Below are 10,478 nucleotides of genomic sequence, written 5' to 3'. Positions count from 1 at the left end.
GAGGTGAGAGACCCACACACCGTACAGCAGGCTATATAAACCTGTCTGCATTAGCAGCTCATGATGCGGCCGCCCTACAGGTGCATGTAAGGGACGTGTCATTCCCAACGAGACTCTTTCACACCAACCCTGAGGAAACACAACATGTAAACAACCACCCGGTTACATTCGTAAAGGGAATCGATGAATCAGATCGATAAGCAGAAACGATAATGGCTCGAAGAACTCACCTTTACTGTTCTTGTTTGCAAAATTGAAAGACTGAACCACTGAAACAAGTATCTCTGTGCCTGTGTGTTACGTATGCAAGAGTATTAGGGATAGCCATGGGAAAACAAATTAGAGGAGGTAGATTTGTTTTTCATCAGGCACTTTTAAGGCAATTTCAAGACACAAAATCTCAATTTCGAGAATAAAGTCAAACTTTTGAGAAAAGGTCGAAATACATAAAGTAGACCTCCAAACCAGCATATGTTACTGCCAATACTCTGCGGATACAATATTGGGGTTTAATTAATAATTAATAGTATTAATTTCAAATTTTATTGTGATTATTTTTTCAGTTATATCATATGAAATATTGTATTTTGTATTGAACTGTTGCACATCAGAAGTCTCTGAGACAACCCTACTTGTGTTATCGGGACTTGTCGTTTCTCTTCTTTAGTGGCGTTACAGTAATATTTAATCCTCCCAACTCACAGTTTCCTTTGTTCTGAACAAAGAGATGCTGCTTGTTGATTCTGGTGTTCACTCATGCACATATTTACTTTCTTTCTCACACACGGTGATAGTGTGGTAGATTTTATGAGACTGTGGCCAGTCACGACTCAGCAATGACATTATATAAGTGTTCACATACATTAGTGTATTTAGATACAGCCTGTTTTTATAGCAATCCAGAAGACTTAGCATTTTGTCACTGTTTAAGTTGTTGACTGTGCTTGTAAGAGTCGATATTTAATAAGTGATACAACAGCTTCAGAAGTCCAAGTAGGTACACACAACTCAACTCAAAGTCTTTTATGGTCAGTATTACAGTTTATGGTCTGAATGGTCACTATCATGTCTGATGGATTCTACCGAACAAACACAAAATCAACAGAAGTGAAGTTACAACATCAACCAACCCTCCCTCACTAAATACTCTGGAAACAGACGTGTTTACTGATTAGTTGGAAACAGATGTCTGACCCATCTTCACCACTTTATACTCTGTAAGCAGCACCGCTGGTAAAATGCCAAGTTAAAGACTTGAACTGTTTGTTGTCTTTCCCCTTAAGACACGGTGAGACACTGTGGATGGAACAGTGTCACATGAGCTCTTCTCTGACCACATCTGTCTTGGTGTCATATTTCATAACTTTTCGTAAGAGCAGAGTTTTTTTTTTCTGTATTGTATCAAAAACATCACAAATGATTTCCAAAATAAGTGTTACCATGCCCATATTCGGATAGGAATAATAATGATAACAATACCTCTTCATCATTTTGTAAAAATCATCTCTTTAATGGTTTCCCAAAACAACCCATGCACAGGTAAGTACACAAATGAATACAGGCACAATGTAATGAAAAAGTAACACATTTATTTCACATTCTTCACAATAAAATCTTTTTATTAAGTTATTCATCTAAAACATTTATATAGTACACCATGTAATCTTCAGAAGTCACACCCTGAGGATCTGGTAGGTAGAGAGCACCAACGCCACCATTGGTTTGGAGGTCTGGCCTATTAAACACAAACCAAACTGTTCCTCAAAAAAACTGCAAAATCAAAGCAAACAAAAGAGAAGAACGAAAAAAAAAAAAACGAACATGCAAAAGTTTGGCAGATCCCCTCAAAGGCAATAGAGAAAAAAAAAAAAAAAAAACACCCTCACCTAACAAGTTGGGGCTGAACTTACTAAAATCACCGTAATCACTGCATTTATAGGGTTTGTGAATTTTCAGAGCGGCCGTACTACCACTATTAATCATAGGACACGAGCCAAGTATAGAGTAAGAGATATAAAAAATAGGTAGCAAGAGGAAAGGCAGGGCAACCGGCCACTCGGCACGTTGTTAGAACACTAGCCCCGCAAGCAGCTATGGCGGCAGCGACAGCCTACAGGAAGAAATCCCGCCCATGCCAGCCCAACACGCGACCTGGGGACTGAACCCACAGCGCCTACCGACCAGGTTCCAATGTCTCAGAGCTGCACGCCGGCCACACGCTTGGGGAGAGGTGAGAGACCCACACACCGTACAGCAGGCTATATAAACCTGTCTGCATTAGCAGCTCATGATGCGGCTGCCCTACAGGTGCATGTAAGGGACGTGTCATTCCTAACAAGACTCTTTCACACCAACTCTGAGGAAACACAACATGTAAACAACCACCCGGTTACATTCGTAAAGGGAATCGATGAATCAGATCTAAAGCAGAAACGATAATGGCTCGAAGAACTCATCTTTACTGTTCTTGTTTGCAAAATTGAAAGACTGAACCACTGAAACAAGTATCTCTGTGCCTGTGTGTTACGTATGCAAGAGTATTAGGGATAGCCATGGGAAAACAAATTAGAGGAGGTAGATTTGTTTTTCATCAGGCACTTTTAAGGCAATTTCAAGACACAAAATCTCAATTTCGAGAATAAAGTCAAACTTTTGAGAAAAGGTTGAAATACATAAAGTAGACCTCCAAACCAGCATATGGTACTGCCAATACTCTGCGGATACAGTATTGGGGTTTAATTAATAATAATAATAATGAAAAATTGTATTGTGATTATTTTTTCAGTTATATTGTATAAAATATTGTATTTTGTATTGAACTGTTGCACGTCAAAACAATCTGAGACAACCCTACTTCTGTTATCAGGACTTGTCGCTTCTCTTCTTCAGAGGCGTTACGGTAATAAAAGAAATATAAAGAGCCTCCAGGTTAGGAAGTATGTGGGTTATGAAAACTCAAACACTGGGCCGTGTCTAACAGTGTTTCTAGTTTTGACGGGTTACTCATGCTTCTGTGTTCAGGTCTACTGACGAAGACAAATGCCGCACCACTAATTCTCCTCGCTGTGGATTGTTGAATGTTTGAGAAACAGAAGAAGAACACTGACAATATTTAATTCATTCCGTAACAGAAGATGCCAGGGAAAGACCTCATCTGGCCCCCAAACCTTCCTCTATCCTCATGTGGCAAAAGGGTAGTCAGAAAGAATTAATTTATCTCATTAAGGGTTAATATAGTTATCAGGAGGTCAAAGGTTTGCATCCCACTCCACATCTTGAACAAGTCTGTTCTGATTGAGATTAAAATCTATGTAATGATATGAAGATCATATAAAATAATCCACAAGTTAAATTCATGTTTTTCAGTACATGGAGCTCAAAACTCATTTTAACCATCACTTTCAGTCAGTGTTGATAGTGATAGTTGTTGTTTTGAATCATCCCTCCATGTGTGCTGTATTGACAGAGAAAGTTGAGGTTAACAGTTGGACCAAATGAGTTTAGCACCACTCATTAACATAGTATGGAACAATGTACATGTTCATTTTCTTTTACTGAATTAAATTTATGATTCTGACCAATAAAATGAAATGTAGGTACAAATCGCTGGCCTGGAAGAAGATGGAGTGATACTGAGCAGGATTGGACTTCATACACCAATACACAACACTCTACAGTTTAGAGTTTAAATGAGGTCTGTAGGTGAAAGTATGCTTGAGCAGTAGACGTTTGAAAAACCTTTTTTTTTTCCCGTCCGTCCCATTCATTTCAATGCAAAACTTTGTATTTTGTAGAGAAATACTTAGCACACCGATCCTGATCAAACGGCACATTTTGATATATAAGAGATTAAAAAGCAGAGGAAGAGCAAAAATTAAAAAAAAAAAAAAAAAAAACATAAGAAGAAGAAACACGCAGTATAACACTAGTGCCTCAGTGTGTTGCCCCGGGGGCCTAATAATAAGCTCAGTTCCAACAAGAAATCCTCCGAGTTACATACAGTAAGGGTTTTTTCTGGATGCAAATTTAATACAATTCAGAAGTTTTTTGCAGAGACACAAAAGTTATTACTTTATCAGAAAGTCTTCTGGTGGACGACTGTCTGCCTCTAAAGTTAACCCTAACTGTTACCAAATACATGGATTGCCATGTCAAACTATCCTAAATAAAGAACAATTTTTCACACAGTATCTGGTCTCTGCATCGTTTTTCTTGGCCGGCAACTATTTTCTTTTGTTTTCCTCCCTTCATTTCCTGGTTAACACCTTGGGAGGTAACACTAACCCTAACCCTAACCCTATCCCTAGCCTAGCCTCGCCTGATGAAAAATAAAAAAGCAGAAGAATAAGTACAGATGACACGCACATTACAAACAGAGGAGACACTGGGGTCCTGCAATGAGCCATACTGACCAACAGGTGGAGTCAAAATAAAGGAAACCATGTTGCAAATAATTCACTTCAGTCATGTCTCTGAAAGAATATCCATTGTAGCATCCTAAGGTGACCTCCTATTTCTAGATAGAAGTGCACCATTATGACCTTTTCCCTTTTAGAACACCCAGAACCATTGGAATAGAAGACTGGTACATGATAGTAGAACAAACATGAAATAACTAAACAATGAAAGTGTATCAAAGACCAAAACAACATGAACAACATAAACGATTAGTTTAGTGTTTAGTGACTTCTTCATTCCAAGAAGAACTCTACACAGTAATCACTATGAACTACTTTTAATCTCTCGTCCTGCAGTGGCTGAGCTGATAAAACAAACTACAGCACCACCTTGTGGACAGATAGATGGATTACAAGCTGCCTGTCAGGGGTTGCAAGTATTACTGTAAACTCCTTGACTATTTCTTTTAATTTATGGAAATGAACACATGTTTATTAGAACCTTCTATGTTGGCATGTGTTCCGATCCATGAGAGGGAAATGGAAAACTTCAGTCACTGTGATGAGCATTGATCATAAAACTATGTTGGGCAGACTTTTAGGAGACAGACAAATAATACTCATAAAAAAAAAGACACGTAACACACACTCACAGAGAAACTTGTTTCAATGCTTCAGGCTTTTTATTTTCCAAAAATCAGTAAATACAAGGAAGTTTTGCTAACAGCGTTCTTTTCGTAACACATTCAGTCTATTCTTATTAAAAGGCACAAAGCCTTTGAGACAATCCAGCTTCTGTTGATTTGACTTGTCGCTTCACTCCTTTAGTTGCGTTACAGCGATAGAAGAAATATAAAGAGGCTCCAGAGTGATTAGCTTAAGAAATAAGAGCATGAAAACACAAACATCAGCACACATCCACCAGTGTTTGTGACAAGTTCTTCTGTTTCAGGATTCATTGTATTTTCTTGGCGCAGACAGATGGACGGCGTTCAACACACTTGACATTATCCCAGCACTTGGACACTGCAAGAACCAAAACCAACAAAAATGAAATCAGTCCAGCTCCATACCAGCTAATACCTGATACTGACTACAATAACATAGACATTATTTCCTTATTTCAATTAAAAAATAATTAAACTGTTTACATTGATGTGAAATAAATAAAATATTCTGATCAGATACTTGCGTTCACAGAATTACTAACATATGTTTCTTTCTGTATCAAGTCAGTAAACTTTTGTCTTTTACCATTTATCAGTTTCACCAGTCACACATCCAGCACTTTGGAATTTACCTCCATAATTCATTTGTATGCAGTTCTGTTGACCCTCAGCCGTACTGGGCTGTCCATCACACCAGTTTGTATAGTGGAAAATCATCCCATCACTCCACAGCCAGACACCCTCCTAAAACAAAGAAAGACATAGACACATAGATTCTCAATTAATATATATATACAGTGGGGGAAATAAGTATTTGATCCCCTGCTGAATTTGTAAGTTTGCCCACTTCCATAGAAATGATCAGACTCTGGTTTTTATGGTTGTTTGCTGGTTATGGGTATAGACAGAATATCAGTCGAAAATGCATAAAAAACACACAATCTAAAAGTTATAAATTGTTATGTATTTTATTAAGGGAAATAAGTATTTGATCCCCAACAATTCACTTAGAATTCAGGCTCCTACAGATTGGCTGGTGCGCATGTGGCACACAGCTGTGCTCAGTCAACTAAATACCAATACTCCTGATCTTAACTCGTCATGTATATAAAGCACACCTGCTCTAAGAATCAGTTTCTTACATTCCAACTTCTACAGCACCATGGGCAAGACCAAAGAGCTGTCAAAAGATGTCAGGGACAAGATTGTAGACCTGCACAAGGCTGGTATAGGTTACAAAACCATCAGCAAAAGGCTTGGTGAGAAGGTGACAACTATTGGTGCCATTATTCGCAAGTGGAAGACCCATAAAAGGACCATCAACTGTCCTCGGTCTGGAGCTCCCCGCAAAATCTCGCCTCATGGAGTGAGGATGATGATGAGAAAGGTGAGGGAGCAGCCTAAAACAACACGGCAGGAGCTTGTTAATGATCTGGAAGCAGTTGGGACCTCCGTCACCAAGAAAACAGTTGGCAACACACTGCGCCGTTATGGATTGAACTCTTGCAGTGCCCGCAAGGTCCCCCTGCTCAAGAAGGCACATGTACAGGCCCGCCTTAAGTTTGCCAGTGAACATCTAAATGACTCAGAGAAGGCTTGGGAGAAAGTGCTGTGGTCTGACGAAACCAAAGTTGAGCTATTTGGCATTAACTCGACCCGCCGTGTTTGGAGGATGAAAAAACGTGAGTATGACCCAAAGAACACCATACCCATGGTTAAGCATGGAGGTGGAAACATCATGTTTTGGGGCTGTTTTTCAGCAAAGGGTACAGGGCAACTTCACCGCATTATGGGGCCAATGAATGCAGCCATGTACTGTAACATCTTGGACAAAAACCTTCTTTCCTCAGCAAGAACACTGAAGATGCCTCTGTGGGTGGGTTTTCCAACATGACAATGACCCAAAACATACTGCCAGGACAACAAAGGAGTGGCTCAAGAAGAAGCATATTAAGGTCATGGAGTGGCCTAGTCAGTCTCCAGACCTTAACCCGATCGAAAACCTGTGGAGGGAGCTGAAGCTCCGAGTTTCCAAGAGGCAGCCAAGAAACTTGAAGGATTTAGAGACTGTCTGTAAAGATGAATGGGCCAAAATCCCTCCTGCGCTGTGTGCAAACCTGGTGACCAACTACAAGAAACGTCTCATCGCTGTGCTTGCCAACAAAGGTTTCTCTACAAAGTACTGACTTGTGTTGTGCTTGGGGATCAAATACTTATTTCCCTTAATAAAATACATAACAATTTATAACTTTTAGATTGTGTGTTTTTATGCATTTTCGACTGATATTCTGTCTATACCCATAACCAGCAAACAACCATAAAAACCAGAGTCTGATCATTTCTATGGAAGTGGGCAAACTTACAAATTCAGCAGGGGATCAAATACTTATTTCCCCCACTGTATATATATATTCAAAACCTTGTAAATACTTAAAATAAAAAATGCCACATGAGACGACAACTGGAGAAGGATAAAATGAGGTTGTGGATACAAACTAAAATAATTTAATAGAAAATCACATAATAGAATACCTTATTGTCATTGTAAGTCACCATACAACATGTAGTCAACAAGCTTGTCCCAGTATATAGATTATAGGCAAACACTGCAATGTTACCAGACATGCATGGGATGATTTATAATTTATTAATTTGAAATGATGAAATAAATACCTCTTGGGCATCACTGCCTCCGATCCATGTTTCTGGATGCGCATGAGAACCATTCTGAATGAGAGACTGGATCTTATGGTACTCGATGATATTATGGACCGATGCAAGGTTTCCACCCAGGGTCCGACAGTTTTTCTGCATGGAGATAAATAGAGACAAATGAGAGTTGTCAAAGCTAAAAGAAGGAATCACAACCAAGACATAACAAAATAAATCTAGTGATCACCTCAGCTTTAGCCCAAGTCATGTAGGTAGGAATGAAGATGAAACAGCGTCCATTGTACTCAGACCAACCAGGACAATGTGTGGACCTCTTGATCAGACGACTCTTTGCTGCAAATAGGCTCCACTTAAAGGTTCAATTTATAGAGCTTTATAGCAACATAACATAACAATTTGAGTCTTGATGAGGGTAAATTGAAACTAATAAATTGTCAGTTCTCTATTAGTAACTATGTTTTGGGACTAAAGTCAACAACATGCATCAAATGTCAGAAGAAATGTTTGAGAAATACCCACTGAGGGTGTTTCTGGAGCAGCTGTGACACAGTGCGTTTAAATGCAGAGCTTAATCGAGCTATGCTCAAAATTCGACTTTCTCGCTACAGTTCTTGTCCCAGTTTACATGCAGCGCAAGAAAAACGAATAACTGTTCTCCTCTTCCACACTAGGTGGCGATACGTGTCTTTTCAGCGGGTTAATACCACGTTAATACGGCCCGATTTCCGGGTTGACCTATTACCTGATAAAATAAACTAGAGTCGTTCATACGGTGGACCGGCATCTCAAACAACAACCAGACGGATATTAGTACATTTTTTAATCTTGTACGTAATGTTCGCGCTATTTCTAGTGCATGTAAGATCTGCGCTATCCCTCAGACGGCTCTGTTTCTCTTCTTCTTCTTCTGAGACAGGCGTTGTTGGACGTTTTTATTCCGGGGTCACACACCCGCGCAGCGCTCGTAGAGCATGTGCACACGCATTAACCGATTGAAAAGTCTGTTTCAGTAGCATTATCTGGACGTCTCAATCAGATGACGAGAACTCCAATTGAGAGTTAGCTCGGAGAAGGGGTGAAGCTAGCCTCTACCCCGAATTTAATTGGAGTAACATGTTTACATGCACTTAAGTTCTCCTGTTATAGTCCGATTAAGGCAATAATTAGGTTTTTTCACCTGCATGTAAACCCACTGAGAGATAACCGTAACCGTAGATACCGTGAAGTGTCATGCCACTGTATGCAGACGGTACTCTACGATATACTCACCATCAGCTCCAGTCAGAGTCATCACCACACAAACAAACACAATCAGTGGCAGAGTCTTCATTGCGGAGATGATGCTGATTTCTAGCTTAAGAGAACCAGACATGTTAGAAATATTTATTACCGACATGATGAACATTTCATAAAGGTAAAGACGATAAGAGTTGGTAGAAAACCTGCAGCAGAATTACTTTTGTTGCTCCTCCTCTCCACCAGCTTGAAGACGCAACAATTCAAGGGAAGTAACAGCTGTTAAGTATAGTTTCTTATCTCCTCATCTGTTACGTGTACAGAGAGGAAGGTCTGTTTTTGTGTGTCTCTCTCTCCCTCTGTTCCTGCAAGTGGAAATTGAAAGATGACACTTGTGAGCTTCAGAGATCACACAGTCAGAGATGGGGGGACTCTTCAAAACTCTCTTTAGCTACTTGTTGGTGCTCTTGCTCCTACTTTGCCCCCCATACTTGTAAGGTTTGTTGTGGGAGGATAGAGCATTTAGGCTGGGGTACCCTGTACACTTGGCACTCACGTAGTTCATGTTATTACCTCACTAGTTCATGGGTTGACGCACTGGTGTGAGTTTTGTTTGATCACTTTTTTAGGGAAGATGGTCAGGCATTGTGTTTCTTTTCTTCTCATTTCAGAAAGCGATAAGCCAGACCCTATTTTCTTATACTTTTCTTTGGTACAATGGATATGTAACATCCCACAAAATGAGGAACTGACTCAGATCAACAGAAAAATACCATTATCAGATAAAGTAAGTTCTGAACGTTACTTCTGTTTTGAGTATGATTCAGTGTCCATCAATATTTTTTCAAAGAGTTGATGGCGCTTATAATTAGAGAGTGATTTACTACAAACCTCTCGATCTGCTAATAGTTTGACAGCATGAAAGACCATCATTCAGTAGAGATTTAAAGGTCCATAAAGTCAGCTGACCGGATTTCCTCATTGAGGTCATTTAATGGTTGAGGGGCCCTTGACCGCCCGTACCCTGGAACAGGCAGTAAACCTCTCAGTGATATAGCTGAGGCCATCAAGAGCTTTTAAGTAATATTCAGATCTATTCTAAAACGTACTGGGAGCCACTGGTGACCAGCTTGAACCAGAGTGACCCTTTTTTCCTGATTCTGGTTAAAGCCTGGTATCCGAATCTTATACACTCTAAAACTGATTTATAGGTAACATGTAAATAGACTGAAACAGTAGTCCAGGCACAACAAAAATAAAACCATTTATACTGTTCTTTAGAAGATAAAATAGCCCACATTTCGGAAATGTTTTGGGTATGTTAAAAACAGGGCTGAACGACCTATGTTATTGCAGAGAGAACCAGTTGATGGTGAAATTTGCTTCATCAACTGCTGCAATCCAGTCACAATTTCAGTCTCATTCAAGTTCAGCTGCAGGAAGTTGTCACTAATCCAGTTTTTAATAACATGAAGGCAGTTCCTTCCTTAAAATTAAGGAAGCC

At 39.6% G+C, this 10,478-nt stretch overlaps 1 protein-coding gene across 1 annotated transcript in view; it reads right to left on the bottom strand.

Annotated features, from left to right (window-relative positions):
* The window catches only part of LOC125005070 (macrophage mannose receptor 1-like), a 13,765-nt gene extending 4,545 nt beyond the window's left edge, over positions 1–9,220 (bottom strand). The window contains exons 1-6 of the mRNA XM_047580076.1: positions 9,181–9,220; positions 9,008–9,088; positions 7,965–8,071; positions 7,739–7,873; positions 5,698–5,809; positions 5,362–5,423 (exon numbers count right to left, since the gene is read on the bottom strand). Of these exons, the coding sequence (XP_047436032.1) occupies positions 5,362–5,423; positions 5,698–5,809; positions 7,739–7,873; positions 7,965–8,071; positions 9,008–9,068 (477 nt within the window). The 5' untranslated portion in view covers positions 9,069–9,088; positions 9,181–9,220. The remainder of the gene's footprint in view (positions 1–5,361; positions 5,424–5,697; positions 5,810–7,738; positions 7,874–7,964; positions 8,072–9,007; positions 9,089–9,180) is intronic.
* Positions 9,221–10,478: the final 1,258 nt, after the last annotated feature.

This window comes from Mugil cephalus, chromosome 1, assembly GCF_022458985.1.
Source record: "Mugil cephalus isolate CIBA_MC_2020 chromosome 1, CIBA_Mcephalus_1.1, whole genome shotgun sequence".
Classification (NCBI taxonomy): Eukaryota; Metazoa; Chordata; class Actinopteri; order Mugiliformes; family Mugilidae; genus Mugil; species Mugil cephalus.
This window is presented reverse-complemented; position numbering and strand designations above follow the sequence as displayed.